We start from the raw sequence: 26,611 nt of genomic DNA on the forward strand, positions 1-26,611 counted from the left end.
TTACCTTTATTCAACATTTATTCGCGAATAAATACACTCACTCTACTGCATTATCTCTTAATTTTCTTTAATTTATAATTAAATTTTCAAAAACACCTCAAACTATTTTTTTTACTTTTTTTTAATTTTTTAAATAAAATATTTATTTTTATTTTGAGCCCAAATAATCTAAATTTCATGGAGGAAGAGAGTAATTTTTTACTTAAATATTTTATTTTAAATAAAATTTACTAATATTAATATATATGGATTGGCTCGGGACCGTGGCCTGAATATATAATGTATACTATTTTTTATTTTTAGTTTTTTTTATATGTACGTTGAATTTATCTTACTATTAATTTTGACAAAATCAACAAATTTTACAATAAATGTTATTATTTTTATTATCTGCTCTCTATTTTTTTAAATTTTTAACTAAATTTTTTAAAATACTTTCAACTTTTTTTTACTTTTATTATTTTATTTAATAAAATATTTATTTTTCTTAATCTCCGTATCAGATCCAAATACTCTAATTATTGCGGACGAAAAAGTTAACATATGGGTATGTATTCCTACTATATTGGTCAATATATATATATATATATACATATATTAGTGTATGCTAATTATATACATGATATGTACTATTTTGATACATGTATTTCCTATGGTTTTCTTCCCGGGATCTGATTCGCTTTCCTCTCGTCAGCTATAGATATACATATAAGTAGACTTGAATTTAAACCAAAATATAAAATAAATAATACAAAAATATAATTATAGCTATATACCGGTACTTCAAACTGATTAATGATAAAAATAAAAATAAGAGCCCTAAATATATTAAATAATTAAAAATAATATATTTTTAAATACAAAAATAGTATTAAAAATCCAAAATTTTGTAAAATTAAAGATTACTTGACGATGGTGTAAAGTGAATTTTTCAAATTTATTTAATTACATATGATATAAATATATAACGGATCATTTATATTGGGGGTGTTTTACAATAAAATAATTTAATCTGGTAACGTATGGTAAATTTTAACATTGCACTTCTTGGAAGAGCTCCGCACTCTTAATTCTATGGGTGCATTTATTGTTTTCATTGTCTACATTGTCCAATTTTCAAGTTCCTCCACTAAATTTTTTTATAATTTTTTACTTTAAAAAATTATAATTATAGAATTTTTAGATTTTTTAGGTGTAACACGTCTTCATAAATATTATTAAAATTTTTTAGTGATTTTCTTTTTTTTTTTTTTTTAAGTGAGTTTGATTTATAAGTATATAAAATTTAATAATTTTTACCTAAATAAAAATGTGTCAATTGTTGTGGGAAAGATAAAAATAAAAAATAAATCAATTTTTATGAAACAGACGAAATATATATAATGATATATTTGTAATTTTTGTATTAATCAAAAGTATTTTGACATTAATTTAGAATTGTTTTTACTATAGCAACAAAGATATATACTTAAATGATACAACATGGTAAAAAGATTATTGTATATCAAAGGCATTAGCATATATTTATAGAAAAATTGATGGGTGATTTGATTTGAGATTGAGCATTTAAATTCATTTTTAAAAAGTATTTCTAATATTTTTATAATATGTAGAATTTATATATTAATTTTAGTTAGGATTTGATTATTTTTATATATCTTTCTATGTATTTATATCTATTTAATATTTATTTATTGAAATTTATTTAGAATATTATGGCTATATATACTTTTTGAAACCTTCGTTGTTATTAGTGGATAGTAATTTTTCTATATATATATTAGTAAATTTTTTTTTTTTTTTTACAAAATATTAAATTAAATAATCAATTGATTACTTTTAAAATTTCTATGTAAAATCTAAATGGAGCCTATATTATTTTTTAAATATATATTTTATTCTTCTGTCAAATTTAATATTATTTTTTTATTCTATCCGTTAAATTGATCATATTACTTAAATTATAAAGTTAACAAATTAAAATTTAATATTTTCATTCCTTCTACACTTAGGGTGTGTTTTTTTGTGTTTTGGTTTGAGAAAATATTTTTTTATGCTAGGTACATAGAATTGTGTAGGTAATAATAATAATAAAAAAAATGTGTAGTATATTTAGGGTGTGTTTGTTTGGGGATTGGATTTTAAATTTACTATTCATGCTAATTTTTTTCCCTAAAAAATATCAAATCAAACATTTATTTTTTATTTTTTATATACATCGTATCAACGCCTATTTATATCACAACATACAACTATTCAAATTCCAACTCAAAATCCAAACCCCCAAACAAACACACCCTTAGTGTTTTCGAAAAACATGTTAGAAAAATTTTGGATAAAAGAACAAAATTTTATTTACAACAAATACCACTACTTTTATTATATTATTTATTTTATTTACTTTAATTTCTACAAATTTATAAAAATACTTCTAACCAATTTTTTTTTTTACTATATATATATTTTTTTCAATAAAATATATATATTTTTAATCTCTATGTCAGATAAATAAGCTAATTTTAGTGGACAAATGAAATATTAAAGTAATAATAGTTTGATTCTCTTATCAAAGGGTAAAAAACTTTTAATAATAACAAACGTTATGTGATTGGTAGTGTTATAGGAATAATAAAATATATATATATATATATATATATAACAATAAAGTCACACTAGATAAACCAAGCGCTATTTCGTAATTTCAACCCCCAACCACCGGACATTCTTTACTTTTAGTTAATTTTTTAAATGGATGCGGATGGATCCTTGAATTAATGATTATATATTTATAAAGATCAAAATTGTTTTTTTTTTTAGACCAATTTTGATGTTTTTTTGTCTTAAGACGAAATATGCCAAATCCCCAACCGGACCTGACGTCATTCTATTTCTAGGACCGCCGCCCCGTCCTCCGCCGTATCTCCATTTGATGCACAGACACACACACACACAAATTCTGCAGAGATCATCGGCTCATTTTGGAAATAATCGACGAAGACGATGAAGGCTTCGACAGGTTTAGGGATGCGGAGAGCTACGATCCCCCTGAGCATTCTGAATTTCTCATTCAGACCAGGAATTTGCGCCGGAGATTCCAAACAGATGAGCATTGTTGAAGCTCAGAATGGACAGCTGAGAAAGATTTGAAGGCAGAAATGGCCGCCGGAGAAATTCTCCGATTGGGTCAATGATTTATTAGAGTCCCAAAAATGCCCCCGTGCATGTTTGAAAATTTGGAGTTGCTTCTTGGGCATTCCATGATGCAGAAAGGCTAATTAATGTTTATGGTTATTGCGAATGGCAAACACGGGTGGTTCTGATTCACGAATGAGATCGATCCAAAGTACATAAAGTTATCAACTGCCTGTCTAAACTGAGAGATAAATAAAGACAGATATGACAAGCCCAACGATTATTCCTTGATCATCAAAACTCTCACTCAAGTTTGTTCCTTCTTTCTAAGCCGCTGAGCCTCTCAGTTCGTCCGGGATGTTGGGATGTCGAGATCGCGGAAAACTGGGCTGTCAACACCGACTCCCATTGCATTCAGACCATTGTCAACGTAAACCATTGTGCCGGTGATGGCTGATGCCAATGGCGACGCTAGAAAGGCAGCAGCATTCCCGACCTCATCTGCGATTCATTTGTGTCGGGTTTTAGGGTCCGGTTTTCAGAAATACAATGCAACTGCAAACTTCACAATATACAGTACTCACCTGCAGTGAGCTCCTTCTGCAGAGGGGCGTTTTCCAGGGAGTAGTCTATCATCATGTCGATGAATCCGATAGCCTTTGCAGCACGGCTTCTTAATGGCCCTGAGCAAAATACACCGTTATAACCAGACAAACAATCTTTGAAAGATCAGAGACCATGTAAGCAGAAGCTAAATACCGGCAGAAATGGTGTTGACCCTGATACCGTGCTTTCGTCCAGCTTCAAAGGCCAGCACCTAAGCAAGTGGATAGTTTCTTAGGACATCATTGTGTGGAAAAACAATGAGACTAGACCATGTCCGGGAAACTTACTCTCGTGTCACTCTCGAGTGCAGCTTTTGCAGAACTCATGCCCCCTCCATATCTGCAGAAAGAATACAAGGTGACTCCTATCGTATAGAAAGTAAAATCATATTCTGTTCCGAAATTAAGGAACACATACCCTGGAATTATCCTCTCAGATGCAATGTATGTCAAAGATATTGTGGAGCCACCTGTCAACAACAGGGTAAAGAAACTAACTTTACGACGCTTTATTGGGAAATATTACAGGTCATATAGGAGAATGATAACATACCAGGATTCATGATAGGAAGAAAATGCTTGAGAAGAGAAACAAAGGAATAACTAGATGCAGAGACTGCAGCGAGGTACCCATATCTGGATGTTTCGAGAAGTGGCTTAATAACCTAAATGTACACAGTTTAAAAAACTCCGGTCAGTTCAGAATCACATAATGACAACAAAAAGAAGATAAAAATACATGCAAATACACACCTCTGGACCATTGGCAAGTGAATGCACAAGAATATCAATTGTGCCAAAATCCTGTTTCACCAATTCAGCAACTTCCTGCAAGATAAGATCAGGTTCGATGAGGGATCCCGTGCTGAAGAACAAGGGGTTTTGTGTGTGAGCAAATATGATCAAACTAATCTAGAGGTTCTTGATAAAAAATGTGATCAAAACCTTCTAATCAATGGAAGAGGGTGATAATTTATTGGAACTTTCAACAGATATCAGAGAAAGGAGAATGAGGGCATATATTACAAGCATGTAGTTCTATCCATTAACAAAAGTAAACTCTAGATTTTTCGGCCTCCTTGACCATAATTTGAGTGCCTTTTTAGGTGAAAAGGAAGCAATATCAGACTCTTTTCAGGTATATATTTTAACATCGTCGAAATTAGCACAAAATAGAAATAGGAAAAAGGAAAGTGGAGGTGGTTTGAAGCTAAGACCTTCACAGTCCAATTTGAAGATCCTGAATAGCGTTTGTTTGCTTTGACCTGCATCAACGCACACATGAATTTAGACAGAACAAATATATCCTAACTCCAGAAGTACCATGAAAATACTTACATCTTCAGGAACATCCTCGGGAGAGTCATAAACTGCATCCAGTGGATAGACTTTTGTAATTTCCATCAAAGAACCATCAGGCAGCCTACAGTTACACAGGATACCAGGACAAGTCATTATTAGACAAGCTGAATGAAAACATGTATAGTTGTCAGGCATAAAACAATCTATACTTACACTCGCGATTCGTCAAACTTTCCTCGTCGTAGGCTGCTCTCAAAGATATTCAGTGCCTGAAAGATGAGATTGTAATAAAGATAAACAACACAGCTTGAGATAGATCAATTAGTAATGATGCAAAGAGGATAATATAATGCTCATATACGTACCGGGACCCATGTGCCGACAAGAATTTCAGCACCTGCAGCAGCGAGAGACTTCGCAATTGCCCATCCATACCCATTGTCATCGGCCACACCAGCAATAAATGCTCTCTTCCCTGTAGACGAAACAAAACACAGCGTAATCGTACTACAAACACAATCAAATTCATAAAGCATCTATGAGATAGTAGCAAATATATGGCTGCAATCCGACCTCTAAGATCAACAGGCAACCCCTGCAATGGCTGTTTCTCGCTTTCTCCAGACGCTGCTTTTACAACATGTCTTTCGAATTTAGACTGACTGCAGCTGTACTTTTGGGCAAAAGGCTGTGTTGTAGGGATGAATGACGAGCTCTTAAGCTTTGCAAAAGATATGCTGTTGGTTTCATTAGCAAAATATGCAATGCTTGATCTGGAGATTTTACGGAACGAGGAAAGGCAAGGCTTTGGTGCCAAAATTTGAGAACTAGGAGTTGCACTTGCTGCCATATTCAATCTAGAGAATGCTGCAAATTAGGATCAAAACAACACAGAAATGTACGATAAATCAAAGCAGGCACACAAAAGGACAAACGAGGTTAGATGAAAAATCATCGTAGGAAACCTAACGGCACACAACATCAGGCTTGCTTAAAAATAAATATTAAGATTATTCATTCGAACGAAGAAAGTGGACGGAATATAGCTTCCCAGCAATGTATTCACGATATACACAAAAACGAAAACTCCTATAAACACAGGTACACAGAAATAACAACAGATCAAGCTCGTCGTGTCGTGTTCATACGGATCAAAACATCATTTCGATCGGAAGCAAGCATACCTTTGTAGAGAGAGAGAGTACAACAAACCCTTAACTCAATCTAGTCGTTTGCAATGAATGTATGTATGTAGAGCTAAGAAGAGAGGGTAGCCCGTCAAATATATGGGTTTCGATACAAACTATGCTGTTGTTTGGTGTAGACTGATGGGAAGCTTTGAAAGCGCCGCTATGAGTGCGAGAAATGGGAGCTTCACTTTGGCAGATTCGCCGTCATCTGGAATGACTATTTTGCCCCTTGTTTTGGGCTTTTGTGATGGGCCTTGGGCCCAGTTCTTGTGCACGCGCCACGGGTAGAGGGCACGTGACGCCGTTTTCTTTCCATAAGTGCCTCTTTTTCTCTCTCTAATTCTATACAGCTCTGCATATATATATCGATAAGTGTGTTTATTTTAAGTCCTTTTTTGGATTGGCGTCTGCAGCAGCTCTGCTAGATTCATCGCCATCCCCTCAGCCTTGGTTAAAGATAGAAACCCTAGGTGTAGAATGGGGTCGGGGTTGATAAATTGATTCGCGCCTTCTTTTGCTTCTCTGTTGTAATTAGTTCAGGGTAACTACATCCACTCTGGTGTTTTATTCGAGTATTTCGTTGTCGAAAATCCTGATCTGTTAGCCATGGACATGCGGAAGAGGCCTGGAGGTGAATTTGCTAACGGCGCCCTGAAGAAATCTAAGCTAGGTTATATTGCTGTCTCTTCTTTTTGTGGTTTTGATTTTGAGTTTCTAAATTTTTGTTAAAGCTCGCGTCTATGCAGTAGCGACTCGGAAACTTCTCATTGCCCTTTCGCATTTCGATTACATACATGAATCAGCAAACGTGCCTTGGGCAAACGTTTCCTTTCTTTGTTATTTCAATGTGTTCCAGAAGCTAGGTCTAAGGGGTTCGGGGGTTGTAAATATGGGAATGTGAAACGTTTGGTAGTTAACGGGGGACAGTTTCTTTACTTGTTTGTATTACTAGCTTTTGGTAGGAGTCTTATTGAAGCCTATAAATGTGTATATATATGCATATACTGATTTTGGTGAAGTTAGCGTCCTGTGTTGCAGTCGTGTAGATTTAATTTGATTAACAAAAAGGGCTTTAAGTTATTGTTAACTTGATGGGATATGTTTTCTGGTTAATCATGTGAATGGGATCGTTCTGTTGAAAAAGTAAGTTCTGCTAAGATGTTAGTGTAATTTATGATGTGGATTACATTTATTATTTTTCACAAGTGTAATTCGTTAAAAGCCTTGTAAAAAATTTATATGTTGTAGATTTTTTCATATTAATAACGTAAGAATCAAGGTAAATTCTAACCGAGAAAAAGTAATTAATGTTTTGCAACAGAAATCGACTCCTTTTCAAGTGGTATAGGAAGCAAATCGAAGCCATGCACGAAGTTTTTCAGGTTCAAATCTCAACCTGCCTAATATAATCTTTGAAATTTGGATGTTCATGAACAGAGACAAGTGGTATATGAAATAAAAGCTTCTGTTGCATTCATGAACCATTGGCTACATCATGAATATTATTTAATATTATACTTTGTGGATACATGAATGATTTTAATAAATAATATTACATTGACATCTTGAGATTTGATGCACATAGATTCGTAATCACGTTTAAGTCTTTTACAGCCAATTGGTGTCAATGGAGATTATTATTATAATCAGCTTTCAATATTCTCATTTGGGATATGCACCAATCCTTTTATGTTTGGAAGCTTAATTTTGCATTTTGGCAAAATTTAGCATTTTGTTATTGACTAACTGTGTTGCACATCTGGCATGTTAGTAACAGGAGCATTGTTTATGCTTAGAAGTCTTCATTTTTAATTCTGATATTAATCATCAAGTTTTCAATAACAAAATTTTACGTTGCTTAAGAACTTCTCTGAATCATACTCTTAACTGATCTTAGTCTTATCTCAGCATGTTAGGGATTTGTATCTGTTTTAATGATCTGGAAGCTAGTATACTGGTTTTCTTGTGAAAGATATACTGAGAGAAACTTGGAAGTATTGACTGCTTTTTCTGAATAACGATAAATCATCAGGCGTTCTGGTGATTAGTTTTGCACTTGCATCTCAATTTGCTGTTATACAATGCATATGCTGTATGATAAGGATAGATTTTATTAGAGATTACTTAATGGGAAATTGTTTGTGATTTTGAATTGATATTCTTATAGATTATAGAGCTTCCCCTTTGTAGCAATACTGCATTGTGTTTAGAGACCCATGCAAAAACAACAAAATCTGCCCACACTTCTTGTATGAAATGCACAACATGAGAATAAAAGAAAGAAAACTCAATTGGGGATTTGGGATGTGTATTATTTGTCACAGTAGAAAGGATTACCTTTAGTGGTCTTCAACCCCTTTTGTTTCCCTCACTGTTTTTGCGTTTGGAATGTTTCCTTTGATAAGTTAGATACTATTTGAAGAACTTAATTTGGGCATAACTGCATAGGTAGGGGGCAATATTTTACTTAATAAAGCATATTAAATTGTCTCTGCCAAGCTACCCGCCCTGTTTATATTGGTGTCTGAATGTGGGTTGGCTGGTATTATGTATCTCAGCAATATTCTTGAACTTGAGCCTTGAAATCTGGATTCCACTTTTTCTTGTGTTTTCAGTAGTTATATAATGAAATAGTATACCAAAATTTGGGGTTTGTTGTTTTGTGTGTTTTGGTTTGATGTTTTTGAGGTGAAAATAGTGGTTAGATGTGATGTTTTTTATATGGGAAAAAGGGATCTGTATGTGATGCTTTTTGAGGGAACATAAACATATTGAATAGCTGAATAATGGGGAAAATAAACACATCCTTGGTTTTACTGGCTGTGGCTTAGGGTCTATCAGATTCTGTATTCAAGTGATGAATGCCGGATTATTTGCTATCCTGAAAAATGTGAGCATCAGATGTGATATTTGTTTTTTACTCAAATCTGCAGCACTTCTGGTTGTCCATTCGGGGAGAATTGCCACTTCCTTCACTATGTTCCTGGTGGCTATAATGCTGTTGCGCAGATGATGAACCTACCCCCTGCAACAACCTCTGGATCGCACCATATCCAGAATGGCTCTGCTCCAGCTCTAGTCAAGACCAAGATATGCAACAGATACAAAACTGCTGAAGGCTGCAAGTACGGCGACAAGTGTCACTTTGCTCATGGAGAATGGGAGCTCGGCAAGCCCATTACATCATTCCAGGATGATCCTCATTCCCGTGCTTTCGGGGCTCTCCCTGGTCACTATGGAGCTCGAGCAGAGCCATCTCTACCAGGGCCTGCTGCAGCAGGCTTTGGTGCATCTGCCACAGCCAAGATCAGCGTGGATGCTTCCCTAGCCGGTGCTGTGATTGGGAAGGGAGGAGTGAACTCCAAACAGATTTGCAGGCAAACTGGAGTGAAGTTGTATGTTAGGGAGCACGAGATGGATCCGAATCTGAGGAACATTGAGCTGGAGGGCACATTCGAGCAGATCCAAGAGGCAAGTGCGATGGTACGAGAGGTGATTGTGAGCATCAGCAGTAACAGTAGCAGTAGCAGCACTTTGATGGGAAAAGCACATGGCGGAGGTGGAGGCGCAAACAGAGGGCCTGGGAACAACTTGAAGACGAAGCTGTGCGAGAACTTCTCCAAAGGGTCGTGCACCTTTGGGGATAAGTGCCATTTTGCACACGGGGTGGCTGAGCTCCGCAAGCCTGGTGTGTGAAAATAAAGCGCAATGCAGCCGTTGGATTGATTGATTGATTAAAGTGGATGTGGTGAGGTGAGGTGAGGTGAGGTGAGGCAATGGTTTGTTAACTGACTAACAGGTTCTGAATTTTGGGTATGTTAGTTGCTGCTAGTGCTAGTTTGGTTCTTGTGTTGTTTGGATGGATGGATAATTTGAGACCCTTCTTTTTCTGTCTTGTGTTTTTTCTTAGCATTTTATGAATTCCTGTTTCCTGCTCGTTAAGTTTGACATTCAATATTTCATTATTACTTTTATGAATTCCTGTTTAGGCTATGGAAATAATAAAAAATTAATGGCTGTACCTGTGGAATTCATTGTCTAATGAGAGTGTGGTGACAGACAGACAGACAAGTAATAATCAATCAACTAGCCCGCATGATAAATTAGGAGGGGAAGATGTTGCCATAATGTATTAAGTATGTTGTTCTTATTATGATGATGATGTTAATGAGCTTTGATGGTTTCTTCCCAGTTTGTTCTTTTTCAGGGAGGGATGATGGCATATATAACAGACTCATCTCTTTGCCAATGTACAACATAAGGTTACTACACTAGTAGCAGCAGTACCTTTCAACTTTCATACTCTGCCATGGGTTCTGCCATGACTGACGGTCCGGGATCTAGTCTTGTCAGAACTTCCGGCACACCGGTAGTATCCCTTATTATCTGCAGCAGCAGTAGATATATCATCATCATCATATATGATATGCTCTTCCAAGTGAAAATTCATGGGAGGGGAGAATCATTTGTGGATATTTAACCAACTCATAGAGTTAGAGGCTGATAATAAGCATACCAGAATCTCATCGTCCAGATACGAAATCATAAACAGCCTCTCAAATCTCCCACCTGAAAAGGCATTGGACGACAAAAGTAGAAAATAGATGAATCAGATATTTTAACTCATACATGAAGCAGAGATGATTTTGAGGGTTCATCGATGATATCTATCTAAAATCGATTGATTACCAAGAGGAACCTTCAGTCCACCAGACACAGCATCCTTAATGGGGGCAGGAAGCTGCTGCAACGTGTTTGTTGCCTGACCAAGTGCACCCTTCAGCTGCTGTGGTATCGATTCTTCATTAACTCTCGGGGATTCTATCACCCCCTCAATATATTCCTCTTTCATTCGAAGTGGCCCCTCAACAGATAACTTGGCCGAGATGATAAAGTTGCTTTCTATCTGCAGTTAACCAGGCATAAAGTGGACAAAATAAAACCAAATAACTTCCCAACTTTCATTCTCCAGTTTACTGTCGGGAATACGTGTCTGGAGCAGATATAGTTCTCATGGAAATCCAATTTAAAAATCTCTTTAAAACTAAAAAATTTGTGAGTCTTTCTAGTAAATCTTCCAGAAAACTCTGGTGACTGAAGGTAATATTCCTCTCGATTCAGTAGTATGGCTGCGCAGAAAACCAAGGTTTGACATATAACAGAGAAAATTGCAAGGAAGAAGCTAATACCGAATTAAGTAACTTGAGATTAGCTGAAACTTTGGCATATCCATCCTTGATTATGACATCCATTTTCGATAGATTTGCTAATTCTGGAGGAGACCTCCTGCAGAAGAACATTGTAATCCTCACCATAATTATAGTCTGCTTGAGAAGAAGTAGAAAATCCACTGAATTCTCATGCATAAAAGCCCCTGAATTACGCTTGAAGCTTTCTTTAATCATTTAGGAGAATTAACCTAATATCTTCAACCCAGTATTCAGATAGCAAGAAAGTTCATTTTGATACAGCCTGGCATTATATCAAAAAGTGCAAGAAATCATTGATGTGAAGGGTGGTAACTTACACAAACAAAACCTGAGCAGCAAAGAGCCCCAGGCTTCCTGCTCCAAACCACTCAAAATTCCATTGGCCTTCCAAAAAAGGTGACCTGAATAACCAGGATCACACAATGAACGCCTCGTACAGAAACAATGGCAGACCTAAATGTTTGTGGACAAAAGAGTAGCATACGTTGTCGGTCGAGGGGTAGGATTAAGGCGCTCGAGGCTAACTATTCTTTCATTCACATCAATTCTTTGTAAATCTGTTGTCTTCCCAGTGACCAATGCCTCAAACCCCCCAGCATCTCTGAACTAAAACACATTCAACAAATGATAAACCTAACTGAGCTTCATAAAGAATCGTTCGTTAGCTGTAAAAAATCAAGCAATTCTCACAAATATCACAGATGAATTTGTATTCGCATCACAACATTTATTCAGTCATTCACATGAAGCAACCTATTTGGGGTAAAGAGAAGAATAGGTAGGATGAAGATTAAACATGATAAGCAACTAGCAAATTATGGCTAAAAGTCAACCACAGCAGCAGACACACGAATTGTAATGAAATTTACAGAAACAGCAAGTAAAATAGAAAAATAAAGAATTGTTCAGCATCTTACAGCAAGAAGCAGAGATTCTTTAGCAGAAAGCCTTTCCATTTCCTTCGCATAAGCAGAGGATGGCCCTTGCACAGTTTGCTGCACCATTACAGGCCTACAGTTCCGACGCAATTTAGGTCTGGTGCAGCCATAGCTGTTCTCTACAAAATTAAACGCAGCGGCACTAGGCTGAGATGAAGATGCAGCAGAAGAAAAGCGTAGGTTGGAAGGGAACGAGATGGCGTGCATTGCAATTGAGATTGAGATTGCCATTGGGAGCGAACAGAAAGAAGGAAATCTTTTTCCCGATTGCGCTATGGCGGACGGGCGGACGGACGGCGGACGAACAACGAACTCAATGACTACTGATGCCGCTGAGTTTTTTATTTTATAGTAGTATTATAATAAACGATGAATGGGTGGGTCGTCGGGTTCGGATTGGATCCGGATCCGATTATTCCACGCCCGCTCCACTTTCATCTCGACCTGTAGCTGTAGAGCTCCAAACGTGATTTAAGTTACAAATGATGCTATCGATCGATCACCAACAGATTTGAATTAAATAATTGCACATATAGAAAACACAAAGCACAAAACACACAACATCATTGTCATTGTCATTGTCATTGTCATTTTCATGGTATCCGTCATCAATATTACACAAAATCTTGTTCGTTCTACGCTCCATTGAAGCAGAGGAAGCTACAAGGATTCAACACCTCATATGGTGATCGAGAGTGTAGGCGTGGATCTCCGAAGGGCTCGTTCCCGGCCTGCCCGCAAGCAAATTCATTCGGCAATGAATGAATACATACATACATACACACACATCAATACATCATCTTGTAAGAAAGAGAAATTAAACAAATAGGCTTTTCAAAGAAATAGCTCGACCACCTCTTGTTGATGATGCCGTAGTGAAACTTGGGTCTTCCCAATCCCAGCTTTTTATCTTCAATGTACTACAACCATTACCATTACCGTTACCATACATACCGATCAAATATTACCCCCTACACAAACCTAGAAAAAGATTCATAGGATCCTACTTACCAGTTTCAAGGTGACTAGCATTGACGAGAATGCCAAAGAATCGAATGGAATATCCTCCATTGCAAATAGCCGGCATTCTGAGGATTCTGGACCTGGCGAAAAATGAGGCCTCTTCAACTTTGCCAGGAAAATGACGTAAGTCTGTCCACATCAGGCATTAAAGCAACTAGTTTCAACATGATGGAGGAGATGAGATACTGAGCATGTATGTATTCACACAAAATGGATGAGGCTGCTTGATTCTAATCTTTCTTACCTGGCCAATCAGAGGGATGTCCAGCTGAGCGAATGGTGACAGCACTTCCACCTCTGCATTTGCCTCCTCCCACGTCTCCCGACTTGCCCCTTCAGCAGCAGATTCCCCAATCTCCATGTATCCAGCAGGAAGTGTCCTGTATATATACATATGTTTTACATGTGGAACCTCACTGGGAAAAAGTGTCAGTGCCCAAAGCTTACCAGAGGCCATATGACGGCTGGATCTTCCTTTTACATAACAATATCTTGTCTTCGTGCTCGATGAGGCAACCCACCACCTAACCACAGAAATCCAAATAAGAAGAAGTGGCTTCTCTTCAAGTTTTTTATATCTAAGAATAATAAAAATGGATATAATGCAAAAGAGAATCTGTTCTGGGCCATTCTCCTATTTTTGTTTTCCACTATTCCAAACACACTCACCATTTTTGGATTCTCATAAGCTATTTTCCCACACTGGGTGCAAATAGCTCTTCTCTTTTCCTCCCCATCGGGAATCTCATGCTTTGTTGGGCCTCCACACCACTGGCAGAAGTTTATTTTCTTACTACTGCCCTGTGGTTGTCACAAACTAAGCACACAGTTAGAAATAACAGCGGCAATGGAAGAGTGCAAATAAAGAAAGCAACTCGAAAAGAGCACAATATATATATATATATATTTGTAACAATGAGGACTCTAACAAGAAATAAATAATATGAAAGTAATGCATCCAGCATGCCTGAATATCTAGATGGCATAGCCAGTTAACAATTCATGTGCAGTGCAGGGGTGTCCGGTGTTAAAGTTCGGCAACAACTCATCCACATGCTAAACTTGACTAAAAAGGAATGTGGTGTGAAGGTGGAGACATGTTCAAACAACTAAGATATAGATAATTAATTATTTAACTGATGACATACTTTTGCTACCAAGGAACAATGCAGTTAGCCGTGTAGATATAGCTATTTCTTCTCCTATCAAATTCCACTGCTTGTCCTGGTTTGATTTTAATACTCACTAACACTAAACAATACTAATTGGAGATCTTGAATTCGAATTATTGCGAGCTTCATCACCAACAAATTGCAGTTGCTGCTATTGTGTAAAAAGTTCATCTAACCAAATTGAAATTATTATAGTGGTCAAATGGCAATGGAAGTAAACATTATTATGATGATCATCATCAAAACAAAGAATCTCAGTATATCTCCTCAACAAGAGGCCATTTTATCTTGAAAATGCACAATCAAACTTGTTCACTGAAACTTTCTGTAAATTGACATGTTTCATAGTCATATACTCTAGGAAAAGAGGAAGAAATAAGCATCCCACTAATCTCTATCACTTTGATATCCATGAAAACGAAGCAGAATGGAATGTAAATGACCTATTTTCAATTCAACTTAATTAATAAGCCCAACACAAACTAAACGAAGACAGAGCAAAGAAGGCCGGAGCAAACATTCAAAATCGAAGCCAGGAAGGAAGATTAAGATCATGAAAGCAGCCCTAGCCCTAGCACTCACGGAGGTGTGAATCGCAACAGAGGTGGCGGACGGGGAAGAAGGAGAAGCCCCAGAGTGATTGCGGGAGTGGGACATTCGGCAAGCTCTGAAGAAGCAACCCTTGCGAAGTGGAGGAGCCGCAGACGCGGAATGTGGTTTGGAAGAATCCGAATCCCGATAACCCGAGTCGGGAACTGCGGGTTCAATTGGCTTTCGAGAAATTATGAGAAGATTGGGATGAGGGTTCCTGAGTCGATTGGGGAGGGAAAAACAGCAGCCAGAGGACGAGGACGAGGAAGATGAACCGAGAATCTGAATAGCTTTTAGCATTATAGACGAGTCGAGTCAGTCTGCAATGTTTTTCTCAGCGGTGGAAATAGCTACAGCCTACAGTTAGCTGGTAACATGGGCGAGATTTTTTGGTAGGTGTGTGGGAATGGGAATGGAATTACATACAAATCAGACAAGGCAGGCAATAGTAGTAATAGGCAGAGTCTGGTGGGTGTGCTGCTTCGCTTTGCTTTGCTTTTGTTTCCTGACGTTGAGTGAAGACGACGAAGAAGAAGGATTACCTCTTTTTACCACAGCACAGCATATTATCATCCATCGTATCATATGTGTATGTGGTGAAACTCCATTTAGGTCAAATTCTTTTTCTTTTCTCTTTTTCACTACAAACTTGATACAGTCAAATCTAACATCAAGAGTGAATACGATGATATCCATAAACTTTTGTTTACGAAAGCATCAAATTAAACATTCAACTTTTATTTATTTTATTATACTAAAATTTAAATTTACATTCATTGCTACAGTAATTTTACTTTAATCATAACTTCATTTTTTCCTATTATTTTTTAAATATTCAATTTTTTATATTATTTTAAATAATTTTTTATTTTTATAATTTTAAATAATTTTTTTAAAAAATTTAAAAAAAAAATTAATTTAAAAGTTAAATTTACAATTTGTAAAAAATAAAACAAATAGAAAAACAAAGACACCATAAACGCGGTGTTGCACTGTAGCAAACACAAGAAATGGTATTGCAATTGGCACTGAATTGGAGACCCGGGGCGGATAATTGCAGTTGCAACGTCAATCTTGACGTGTGGTTGGAGATGACCTTAGATTTATTGTGGATTGATGATTATGATTAAATTTTGTAAAAATAAAAAATAAAAAAATATTAGCTTCAAAATGATTAAGGTGGAATGAAATGGAATATATATATATATATTAATGACGTAGGAATTCGCATTTGTTATTCGAAATTGCTTATCGAGTAAACTCCAATTGAACCTAATATTTTGCATTGAGTAAATCCCGACCGAATCTAATATCTTGCAAATTAAATTCGGTAAAGACAAATCACATCAGACAAGCCAGAGAAGAAAATTAAGAAAAAAGAGCTGTTGGGCTTGCTTGGAATGGAAGGACAGAAATGCAATGGAAATGGAAATGGAGTTAGAAATCTTTTTAATAATTGTGAAGTGAAACAGTATTGCACGCACCAACCTCCATATTTACCTTCTTCCACCACCACCACCTCCTCCTGCAGTAGTAACACACGCTATAATAACCCACAATTGAAAATCAATTATTATTATTATTATTATTATTATTATTATTATTAAAACACTCTCTGAATTTATTTTTTTGTGTAGATTAGTAACACTAATTTTAAATTATTATACCCTCTGTTTCACCTATCAGATTTATATTGCCGTTTTTGTCCGTCCGTTCTGCATTTTATGCCACATTTTTTTTAGAAAATAATTATACATTTTAATCTCATTTTTTATTTTTTAATTTATTTATTTTTTAAATTTTAATAAAACTAAATAGTTATCTTAATCTATAATTATTTATATTATTTTTACTAATATATTATTAATTATATTTATACTAAATTCTCGTGTCTACTGTGACTCAAACATCCAACGTAGGACGGAGAAAATATTATTTAGTCGCGCTCTAAATTGATTTTACTTTATTTTTTCTTGCTAACATGTACCAATAATATGAAGGGAGCATGACTGCAGTACTATATATGAAATATCTGATCTAATTATAAATAATATAAAATTTTATTTATATAATATAAACACAACATGAATATGATAATAGATTTTACATTACCATTAATTTTAGCAAATAATATATATTCACATAGCATACATTTTAAATATAAACATACAACAAATGTTTTCAAATATCACACAGCTTGTGCTATGTTAATATTTCAAAGAATGTAGGGTGTGTTTGTTTTGTGTTTTTGTTTGAAGGGATATTTTATTGTTAGTGATGTAGAAAATTACGTAGATAATATAAATAATACTCTTTCGGTCTCTTACAATCTATTCATTTTTTTTTTTTTATTTTAGTAATTGTACGAGTTATAAATACTCTTCCAATTTACAATACATTACACAAATGTCATTGCTTTTTATATCATATACAATACTTAATTCAGTTATTTTTACTTTTATTTCTATTTTATCTCAATATAATACTAATATTTTTAAAATTTACGTATAAAAAATAAATAAATAAATAGTTATGGAGTAAATATTTGTAATATATATTAATTCTTTTTAGAAGATATGTAAAAAAAATTTAATTAAAATAACACACCCATGTTGCTTCATATACTGTTAAAAAAATAAAAAAATCAATATAGTACTGGGTTTTTTTTTTTTTTTTTCAATTAACATGATAGTCAGTTCCATAAAGTATACTATTACATAACCGTAATGCACAAACATTGGAAACGTAGACAAGAATTAACTAGCTAGAATATTAAATTAAAATTATTTATAGTTTAGATAGAATTTTACAAATACTATAACTATGCTATATAAATATGTATTTTCTAAAAGATATTTATTACCAGCCATAATAATAACAATATAATGATATGTTTGTGTGAAATAGAAGGCTCCTAATCAAATACTAAGAAATTTCAATGATACACTTTAGTCTTGTGGATTTCTATTTAAAACATTTTAGTCTTCTTAATACTAAAAGTGAGTATTTTTCGTTTTGGTTGGTTGCTATTTCAAAATAATATCACTACTATTTATTTATTATATTTTTTAATAAAAATATATTATTTTATTTTTAAAAATATTTCGTTAAATTAATATTTTAGATTAAATCAATTTCAAACTATTATTTTAAATTTTATTATTTCTATTATATAATAATTTGCTAATATAATTTTTAATTAATAACTAATTACAATTTACATTAATTTGAAAGGGAAAAAAACATGAAAAAGGGATTAGAGAAAATAATTTTTTAAACTTGAAAAGTGGAGTACTTGAAAATATTGAGACAAGAGACACAGATAAATTATAGTATTCCCTCGTTCTTATATACCATGTCTAAATTGTTGTTTCTGTCATATATCACTTTCATTTTTTAAAAAATAATTAAATATTTAATTTTATTTTAAATTTTTTAATTTTAATTAAATTAATTAGTTATATTAATTTTAATTTATAATTATTTATATTATAAACTTTTAATTATTTACTAATTATACTGACGTCTTTACAGTGTAGCTGAGGCGCTACGTGTGGAAGAGAGTTCTATTTTATTGCGACGGGTGCAGACAGAGTGGCAATCGAAGGGCAATTTCGTCCTTACAAAAGGGATTGGATTGTGGGGTCTACACTGGTTGAGGACATACTAGATGGACGGCTCTGATCTTTCGAGAGGTCAATTTAAGCTGAATTTCATCTGAGGCTAAGCTTCATTTCCCGTTCTTCATACGCGCGGAGGCAGACAGCGTGCGAGCATTCGTCACAGAAGGAGAAGAGACGCTCTCCCGTCGCGGCCTCAAGGTATCCTTTCATTCTCGCGATTAATTTCTCAAAGATTTGATTCATTTGTCGGGGGAGCATTTTGATGCTTTTTCTAAATTATGTTTTGAAGAACAAGATTGGATCTCGTCGAGTCTCTGCCGTTTAAACATTTTCGATATCATTGATCCAATGAAGTTTCATTATTATTGTTGTGAGATCTGTTCGTGCGTCCGTTATTTGAATCTGGATTCACGGATCTGTGAATGTGTATCTCTAATGGTGACCACTTATTACAAATTCGTATGCTTCCGTTTTTTAAAATTTGGATTTCGGTGTCCATGGTTATTATTGTTTTTGTTGAGTAGATTAATCTCTGTGTGGTAATTTCGTTCATGTTAAAAATTGCTCTTTGCGGAAATTCTGTTACCCCACTTGGCACCGACCATATCCTTCTGGTCAGATCTTACATATCAGATGGTGTGTTTACTATGGATCTTACATATCAGATGGTGTGTTTTCTATGGAAGATAGGAGCATATGACGATTAAATGATCCCTAATAATCACCACACAAGTAAACAAGGCATAAGTTCATTATCTGTTGGATGACAATATGATTTGATATGACATCGGATCTTGAGCTAATTTTCGTGTATTTTCTGAGAATAGTGCAATATACTGGAAGTTTTACAATATACTACTATAATATTGTAATCAGTAGGAAGATAATACTTTTTTTTTTGTCAGATCATATTAAGAGATGGCAGAAACTGAGGATATTCAACCGCTTGTTTGTGACAATGGAACTGGAATGGTCAAGGTAATACATAGCAGTTTGATACTTTATAAAAGTTGTTAACATGAATTTACTTATTATTTTCTCATAATGGACAGGCTGGATTTGCTGGGGATGATGCTCCAAGGGCTGTCTTTCCAAGCATAGTGGGGCGACCCCGTCACACTGGTGTGATGGTTGGCATGGGCCAGAAAGATGCTTATGTAGGCGACGAGGCTCAATCCAAAAGAGGTATTTTGACACTGAAGTATCCAATTGAGCATGGGATTGTCAGCAATTGGGATGATATGGAGAAAATATGGCATCACACCTTCTACAATGAACTTCGTGTGGCTCCTGAGGAGCACCCAATCCTGTTGACAGAAGCTCCTCTGAATCCCAAGGCTAACCGTGAGAAAATGACTCAAATCATGTTTGAGACCTTTAATGCCCCTGCAATGTATGTTGCCATTCAGGCTGTCCTGTCTCTCTATGCTAGTGGCCGTACAACTGGTAAGAAAATTCTACTTCATTTTTACTATTCCACTTAAAGATCCTCCAGCTTTGGCATTTATTTTGTCTGTGTTCGAAAATGCTTTTGATTACATTACATTATGATGTATTTAGTTTTTGAGGGGGAACCTCTACTACAATTTGGAAAAGTTACACCACACATAGTGTTGAGTTCATTTTAATTTGATTGAAACACCTTATATTGCATATATAGAGACTGCAGTTGACATGAAGCCTTGTTTGCGGTGAATGATTAATCTAATTATTGGATTAGCGAGGAAACTTCTCTCTAACATACAAAGGATTGCTGCTTGATGACAGGAATTGTTCTGGACTCCGGGGATGGTGTGAGTCACACAGTCCCCATCTATGAGGGTTATGCGCTCCCCCATGCAATCCTGCGTCTGGATCTTGCCGGGCGTGATCTCACTGACTATTTGATGAAGATACTGACTGAGAGAGGCTACTCATTCACCACAACGGCCGAGCGGGAAATTGTAAGGGACATAAAAGAGAAGCTGTCTTACATTGCTCTTGATTACGAGCAGGAGCTAGAAACCTCAAAAACCAGCTCTTCCGTGGAGAAGAACTATGAGCTGCCCGACGGACAGGTGATCACGATCGGGGCGGAGAGGTTCAGGTGCCCGGAGGTGCTCTTTCAGCCATCGATGATTGGAATGGAGGCTGCTGGGATCCATGAGACCACATACAATTCAATCATGAAGTGCGACGTTGATATCAGGAAGGATCTGTACGGGAACATTGTGCTGAGCGGTGGGACGACGATGTTCACGGGCATTGCGGACAGGATGAGCAAGGAGATCACAGCACTGGCGCCAAGCAGCATGAAGATCAAGGTGGTGGCTCCGCCGGAGAGGAAGTACAGTGTGTGGATCGGAGGGTCCATTTTGGCCTCTCTCAGCACATTCCAGCAGGTGGGTGGGTGGGTGTGTTTGGTTGGTTGGTATATATACTTATTGTGTTGAAATCTATGGTATGAGGTGAGTCTATGGTATTGTGTGTCGGTGTTGCAGATGTGGATTGCCAAGGGAGAGTACGACGAGTCTGGGCCGTCAATTGTTCACAGAAAGTGCTTTTAAAGCAAAGCAACAGACACTTTTCCTGGTCAAATCCATCTGGTCGTCGTGGGCTGTTTTTATTTTTTATTTTTCCTTAAAACAATAATTTCTTCTTCTTCTTCTTTGTCCTTCCTTGTCTATTATTTGTTTCGTGAGATTTTCCCTCTCTCCCTCCGCACCCCACCCCTATTTAAACTCTTGTTGTTTTAAGATTCGATGATGATATTGTTGGCGAACTAGTAAGTGATTGATTTTCCTGATTTATGATGATGATTGTAGTTTTATTCTCAATAGAAAGTACAAGTAGAAGAAAGACTACTCCAAATCTTATACTTTACATAATACTTGCTTACTGAAAGCTAGCTCATTGCAATGCACCCCATCCCCATCTACGGTACTTCATTCATTCGATATCTTTTCAACTTTTACACCATATGCTTAGCCATTCATGTGTGTTGTATATAAATTGTGTAAACACAATGCATGAGCCAACAGCATATATAAGTTCCGTTTTGTCTATCACCACTAATAAATGGATACAAATTTATGGGGACATATATGTTGTGTCAATACATCAACATCAAGATGGCATATGCACATTTTTATCGGTCAATAAATCGATATCGATGTCATGTATGAGTGAGTATAAACAATTATAATAATTATTCTATTTTCGTTATTGTTATATCCAACGACCAATAAATGAATACAAAATTATTGGATTACGTCAGTGGATCAAGATCAAGACGCATACACGCATTCTAGTATTGCACGTGTCAATAAATCAAGATCAATGTCGCATATGAATATAAACAATTACATGTGTTGTTTATCGAATATCCATTATTGTTATATTTGACGGCTAATAAATGGATGCAAAAAATATTGGACGTACTACGTCCGTAGATCAAGATCAAGATGGTATGTAAATATTATAACATCGCACGTGTCAGTAAATCGATATCAATGAGTATAAACAGTTATACGTGTTATTTATCGAATATCCGTTATTGTTATATTTGACGGTTAATGGATGCCTACAAAAGTACCGGACGTATTACGTCAGTAAATCAAGATCAACATGATATGTAAATATTAAAACATCGCACGTGTTAGTAAGTCGATATCAATGTAGTATATGAGTAGAAACAATTATACGTGTTGTTTAACGAATATCCGTTATTGTTATATTTGACGGTTAATAAATAGCTACAAAAGTATTTGATGTATTACGCCAATGAATCAAAATCAAAATGGTATGTGAATATTCAAACATTGCACGTGTCAATAAATCAAGATCAAATCGCATATAAGTATAAAACAATTGCACGTATTACCTATCAAATGTTTGTTATCGTTATATTTGATGAATACAAAAACTTCGTACGTATTATGTCAGTCGATCAAGATCGAAATAACACGTGAATAAAAAAATTTAGTAAATTTTCTGCATTGAGTATCAAAATTAAGATCGTATATAAGTATAAACAATTGGACATGCTGTGTCAGTAAATTTTCTGCATTGAATATCCGTTGCATTTTATCTGTAAAATATTAACGATTGTTATACTTTTTCAAGAAAATCATTGTGTTAAATTAACTAAAATTACCTATAAGATGTATATACGCGTAGCTAAGGTATGGACAATAGATGTGATACGAAGGAAATGTTAGGAATGCTTTGTCTTCAAATTTATTTGTTAGTTTGAGTAATTTTGAAATCTTATATTAAAAATATTATAAAAATATAATTACAAAAATTGAAAATAAAAACAACATAAAAAACTCCGCCGAGTCCAGCCCGACCCACCCACCCACTAAAATTTCATATCCGTGATGACGTGGCGGTGTCCAGATGCACCACCTCAAAATTTACTAGCGTGTCTGTAATGACATTTGTGAGAGAGAGAGAGAGAGAGATAAAAGAGAGGGGAGGGGAGGGGAGGGGAGAGACGCTTCACAACACAATACAGCTGCAGCTGCAACAGCAACGCCCAACGCTGCGCAGCGCATTCATTCATCATTCATTATTCATTATTCATTATTCATCATTCATCATTCTTCATTCTTCATTCTTCATTCTTCTTCACCATCCATTCATCCCTCCTTCCTTCATCTCTGCGGACCTGCATCTCTCTCTCTCTGGTTGAGTTCCCGCACAAGGCAAGAGGCTATCTGAGCGGGCACTGAAAAGGTGAGTCGGGTAACAGCCCTATTCAGATCCCTCCCTATTATAAATTGATTGTTTGCTTCTGCAGTGCAGTGCGGTGCGGTGCGGGTGGGTGGGTGATCTGTTTCCAAATATCTCTCTCCTACCGTCCACCCCCTCACTCCTAAACCTTCCTTCAATCCTTCTCTCCCGGCCCTCTCTCTCTCTCTAAACGGTACGACCGTCTTCTTCTCTCTCTCTCTTCTTCTATGTATGTATGTATTTTATGCCCTTACAGTCTCAATTTTCTGTGATTGTTTCTTCTGCGATGCGATGGGGTGGGTGTTAATCAATTGTTTTGAGATACAGACAGGCATACAGATGTGTGTATGTATATATGTGTGTGTGTGTGTGTATATGTATATATAGATGGATAGATGATTAGTATAATGTTGTGTACGCAGACGTCTTTCTTCCGTGGGTAGCTTTTACGGTTTGAGACTTTGAGCGGCTAATTAGTTCATGATTTCATTTACCATTCGCCTTCCTGTTTCGTTGAAATTAGAGTTTGTGGGTTAACTAATCTAATATGTTGAAGTTTGCTAGGGTTTGTATCGATCTCGTTCTTCACGCCATAAGAAATTTTGCTCGTTGATTTTCATTGACAATCGGATTTGGACTTGCTTGACGTTTTGGTTTCTGTAGAAATATGCTACAACTTTCACTTGCCTTGCAGCTAGAATCTTCAATGGCGGATGACAACACCGGCTCGATGAACCTTGATCTCAATCTGGTACCTGCCGATAGCATTGGTGATGGGAACGAGAACGTTGTTAACTTGCAGGATTGGTTGCATAATCCAGCTCCTCCTAGAAGAGCCGGGGCAATAATTGCTCAGCCCAGGAATCAGAGGCGGCAGCGGTCACTGTGGAGGCAAGTTCCCCTTCCTCCAGAAACTCTTAACCTTGCACTGCAGTTCCTTGGTGGCAATGTACCCCCTACCTCTATCCCTATCCCTACCCCAACCCCAACCCCAACCCCAACCTCAACTCCAACTCCAACCCCTGCCGGTGAGGCTAGTGTTGCTGCTGAGGAGGAGGAGGAAGAAGTGGCAGCGGCAGAGACGGGGCTGAAGATATGTGAGAAAACCGCCATTGCTTGTGTGGAAGATGATGCACAAGGCACTAAAAGAGATGGTGGAAAAAACAATGCCGACGACGGGAGCTTCTTCGACTGCAATATATGCTTCGATCTGGCCAGGGATCCAGTCCTGACGTGTTGTGGGCATCTGTTTTGCTGGTCGTGCATCTACCGCTGGCTGCACCACCATTCCGAAACCCGGGAATGCCCAGTTTGTAAGGGGGAGGTTACGACGAGGAGCGTCACGCCAATTTATGGCCGTGGTGGTGCTGCTGCTCCCCCACCTGACCAGGATGATGATACTGATTCCAGCCTCAATATCCCCGAGAGACCCCAAGCTCGGAGGGTTGAGAGCTGGAGGGAGACCGTCCAGCGGGCTGCCGCCAGCATGCCGATGGATGAGATCATAAGGCGCCTCGAACTGAGTTGGGTGCAGGCGCAAGCCCGCAATAATAATAATACTGCTGCTGCTGCTGCTGCCGGGGCTTCTCTTCCTGCTCCTGTTCCTCTCAGCCGGATGCTGTCCTCCAGGGGGCAGCGGAGAGAACGGATGAATGTGATTCCGGCGATCGATGCAGGGGAAGAGGAAGGAGTCATCCACGAAGTGGGTAATGCCCGGTGGCTTTCATCGCTGCTGTTTGGGAGGTCGGATTTGGATGCCCCGAGCATGGAGGCCGCGGGGAACGGGCGTGCGGTGTTGGGGGATGCATACTACGACAGCCATCCCATAAGAGCAGGAGGAGGAGGAAATGATGATGGTGATGATGATGAAGATGATGACGACGATGGGGATGATGATGATAATGGGGGTGGGGAATCTTCGGTGGGAATGGCGGATGTGGAGTCCTCGCGGCTGCAGCCAAGGAGGAGGAGGAGGAGGCTGTGAACCCAACTGGACTGGACTGGACTGAACTCTGAAGAGCTGAGAGTGAGAGTAAGTGGTGGCGAGGAGGATGTGTGGAACTTAGTCTTGTGTTTGTATAATAGTGGAAGAAGAAGAGCAGCATTGTGTTGTTGTACTCTACTGGACTGTGGAAGTGGAAGTGGAAAGTGGGGCAGATGGATGATTACAAATAGTACTATGGTTGTGACCCGACCCGACCCGCCTAGCCTTAATTGACTTGTTTAGTTACATTGGTCATTTGAACTGCCTGACTGACTGGCTTGCTTATTGGTTGCCATACCTATTACTACTACTACTACTAATCAATAATCACTTCTGGGGTGTGGTTCCAGAAAATTGGATTTGAAGTTTTTATTTACATAGTGTTTAATGGGATAATTTACAGGAGAAGTTTTTATTTTTTACTTCTTATATTAGTAATAATTATATAGTGCTGTGCATGAACTGAATTATTGATGACAAAGACACTAGCAGTAGATGGAACTTAAGCAGGCTCTCTCTCTCTCCAAAATTTGAATGGATTAAGAAGAAGAGTTGTTTTGGGTTGAATGGACGGTGGTATTTTGGGTTGGATCATCCGCATTTTATATTCAACAGGGCTGGGCTGGGCTGAAACTCCTTTTTTGCATGTTTTCATTCAAATCTTTTGAATTTTTGGTGGATTTTTCATTTATTTTCTTAATATGCACGATGTGATGTAAATATAAATATTTTTCTATTTCGATATGATATTAATGTATCATTTGATGATTTGATCATTACCATTACCAATACCAATCATTGATTCATTGATTTGCTGCTCTCTCGGCTCTGCTCATTCTCCAACAATTACTCTTTTCTCTTTTTATCATTCATCTTTACTACGTATAATTCACCCAACACTACAAGTCTACAACCAAACCAAACCAACCCACCACTTAACATCCAAACTCAATACTCTTTATCTACAGTCAGTCTAACACAACCCAACCCAACCCAGCCCAGCCCCACAATGCAGCAGCAGCTTCCTCTACTACCCTATCACAGGGACGGGGGTGGACCATTATTATTATTATTATTATTATTTTTCTCCTCATCCCACCCCTCCCCCACTCCTTTTCTTTACAT

General features: G+C 36.7%; 6 protein-coding genes across 8 annotated transcripts; 3 read left to right on the forward strand and 3 right to left on the reverse strand.

The window, feature by feature from the left end:
- Positions 1–3,265: 3,265 nt before the first annotated feature.
- LOC127257938 (enoyl-[acyl-carrier-protein] reductase [NADH] 1, chloroplastic-like) lies at positions 3,266–6,389 on the reverse strand. Of its 2 annotated transcripts, none has more exons than XM_051284527.1 (13): positions 6,224–6,389; positions 5,613–5,906; positions 5,405–5,514; positions 5,253–5,308; positions 5,076–5,160; positions 4,955–5,002; positions 4,491–4,565; positions 4,291–4,402; positions 4,156–4,207; positions 4,026–4,077; positions 3,892–3,949; positions 3,717–3,815; positions 3,266–3,633 (listed from the first exon to the last, which is right to left on the reverse strand). In XM_051284527.1, exons 2-13 carry the CDS (start codon positions 5,887–5,889, stop codon positions 3,476–3,478), a joined length of 1,182 nt encoding a protein of 393 aa, XP_051140484.1. In that variant the 5' UTR covers positions 5,890–5,906; positions 6,224–6,389; the 3' UTR covers positions 3,266–3,475. The 2 variants fall into 2 exon arrangements, with proteins under 2 accessions (XP_051140484.1, XP_051140493.1); XM_051284536.1 differs by having other exon boundaries at positions 5,613–5,896; positions 6,224–6,384.
- Positions 6,390–6,606: 217 nt separating this feature from the next.
- LOC127257964 (zinc finger CCCH domain-containing protein 14-like) lies at positions 6,607–10,165 on the forward strand. Its single transcript, XM_051284571.1, has 3 exons — positions 6,607–6,899; positions 7,551–7,611; positions 9,163–10,165. Exons 1-3 carry the CDS (start codon positions 6,836–6,838, stop codon positions 9,923–9,925), a joined length of 888 nt encoding a protein of 295 aa, XP_051140528.1. The 5' UTR covers positions 6,607–6,835; the 3' UTR covers positions 9,926–10,165.
- Positions 10,166–10,295: 130 nt separating this feature from the next.
- LOC127257951 (probable plastid-lipid-associated protein 13, chloroplastic) lies at positions 10,296–12,713 on the reverse strand. The gene is made up of 7 exons (XM_051284548.1): positions 12,357–12,713; positions 11,924–12,045; positions 11,757–11,840; positions 11,419–11,515; positions 10,919–11,135; positions 10,746–10,798; positions 10,296–10,615 (listed from the first exon to the last, which is right to left on the reverse strand). The coding sequence occupies exons 1-7, from the start codon at positions 12,606–12,608 to the stop codon at positions 10,520–10,522; spliced, it is 921 nt and encodes a 306-aa protein (XP_051140505.1). The 5' UTR covers positions 12,609–12,713; the 3' UTR covers positions 10,296–10,519.
- Positions 12,714–12,887: 174 nt separating this feature from the next.
- Positions 12,888–15,674, reverse strand: LOC127257956 (nudix hydrolase 23, chloroplastic). The gene is made up of 7 exons (XM_051284561.1): positions 15,155–15,674; positions 14,070–14,201; positions 13,848–13,924; positions 13,645–13,780; positions 13,389–13,529; positions 13,233–13,297; positions 12,888–13,108 (listed from the first exon to the last, which is right to left on the reverse strand). Exons 1-7 carry the CDS (start codon positions 15,461–15,463, stop codon positions 13,048–13,050), a joined length of 921 nt encoding a protein of 306 aa, XP_051140518.1. The 5' UTR covers positions 15,464–15,674; the 3' UTR covers positions 12,888–13,047.
- Positions 15,675–18,828: 3,154 nt separating this feature from the next.
- On the forward strand, positions 18,829–21,581 carry LOC127258675 (actin-like). Its single transcript, XM_051285614.1, has 5 exons — positions 18,829–18,984; positions 19,692–19,764; positions 19,839–20,232; positions 20,554–21,167; positions 21,267–21,581. The coding sequence occupies exons 2-5, from the start codon at positions 19,705–19,707 to the stop codon at positions 21,330–21,332; spliced, it is 1,134 nt and encodes a 377-aa protein (XP_051141571.1). The 5' UTR covers positions 18,829–18,984; positions 19,692–19,704; the 3' UTR covers positions 21,333–21,581.
- Positions 21,582–23,248: 1,667 nt separating this feature from the next.
- LOC127259481 (uncharacterized) lies at positions 23,249–25,908 on the forward strand. 2 transcript variants are annotated; one of them, XM_051286849.1, is made up of 3 exons: positions 23,249–23,505; positions 23,570–23,695; positions 24,197–25,908. In XM_051286849.1, exon 3 carries the CDS (start codon positions 24,209–24,211, stop codon positions 25,484–25,486), a length of 1,278 nt encoding a protein of 425 aa, XP_051142806.1. In that variant the 5' UTR covers positions 23,249–23,505; positions 23,570–23,695; positions 24,197–24,208; the 3' UTR covers positions 25,487–25,908. The 2 variants fall into 2 exon arrangements, with proteins under 2 accessions (XP_051142806.1, XP_051142814.1); XM_051286857.1 differs by having other exon boundaries at positions 23,575–23,695.
- The last annotated feature ends 703 nt before the right edge of the window (positions 25,909–26,611 follow it).

Source organism: Andrographis paniculata, unplaced genomic scaffold, assembly GCF_009805555.1.
Source record: "Andrographis paniculata isolate CXL003 unplaced genomic scaffold, ASM980555v1 Contig14END, whole genome shotgun sequence".
Classification (NCBI taxonomy): domain Eukaryota; kingdom Viridiplantae; phylum Streptophyta; class Magnoliopsida; order Lamiales; family Acanthaceae; genus Andrographis; species Andrographis paniculata.

Coding starts and splice junctions, on each gene's coding strand:
- LOC127257956 (XM_051284561.1), bottom strand. CDS start 15,463: ATGCTAAAAGCTATTCAGATTCTCGGTTCATCTTCCTCGTCCTCGTCC. Junction 13,781..13,847: donor CAGCCGTCATATGGCCTCTG/GTAAGCTTTGGG, acceptor GTATATATACAG/GACACTTCCTGCTGGATACA. Junction 13,530..13,644: donor ACATCCCTCTGATTGGCCAG/GTAAGAAAGATT, acceptor TGATGTGGACAG/ACTTACGTCATTTTCCTGGC.
- LOC127257951 (XM_051284548.1), bottom strand. CDS start 12,608: ATGGCAATCTCAATCTCAATTGCAATGCACGCCATCTCGTTCCCTTCC. Junction 11,516..11,756: donor GCTGCTCAGGTTTTGTTTGT/GTAAGTTACCAC, acceptor GTTCTTCTGCAG/GAGGTCTCCTCCAGAATTAG. Junction 10,799..10,918: donor TGGACTGAAGGTTCCTCTTG/GTAATCAATCGA, acceptor ATGCCTTTTCAG/GTGGGAGATTTGAGAGGCTG.
- LOC127257938 (XM_051284527.1), bottom strand. CDS start 5,889: ATGGCAGCAAGTGCAACTCCTAGTTCTCAAATTTTGGCACCAAAGCCT. Junction 4,208..4,290: donor TCTTCCTATCATGAATCCTG/GTATGTTATCAT, acceptor TGTTGTTGACAG/GTGGCTCCACAATATCTTTG. Junction 3,816..3,891: donor GGTCAACACCATTTCTGCCG/GTATTTAGCTTC, acceptor TATTTTGCTCAG/GGCCATTAAGAAGCCGTGCT.
- LOC127259481 (XM_051286849.1), top strand. CDS start 24,209: ATGGCGGATGACAACACCGGCTCGATGAACCTTGATCTCAATCTGGTA.
- LOC127257964 (XM_051284571.1), top strand. CDS start 6,836: ATGGACATGCGGAAGAGGCCTGGAGGTGAATTTGCTAACGGCGCCCTG. Junction 6,900..7,550: donor CCTGAAGAAATCTAAGCTAG/GTTATATTGCTG, acceptor GTTTTGCAACAG/AAATCGACTCCTTTTCAAGT. Junction 7,612..9,162: donor CCATGCACGAAGTTTTTCAG/GTTCAAATCTCA, acceptor TCAAATCTGCAG/CACTTCTGGTTGTCCATTCG.
- LOC127258675 (XM_051285614.1), top strand. CDS start 19,705: ATGGCAGAAACTGAGGATATTCAACCGCTTGTTTGTGACAATGGAACT. Junction 20,233..20,553: donor TGCTAGTGGCCGTACAACTG/GTAAGAAAATTC, acceptor GCTTGATGACAG/GAATTGTTCTGGACTCCGGG. Junction 21,168..21,266: donor CTCTCAGCACATTCCAGCAG/GTGGGTGGGTGG, acceptor TCGGTGTTGCAG/ATGTGGATTGCCAAGGGAGA.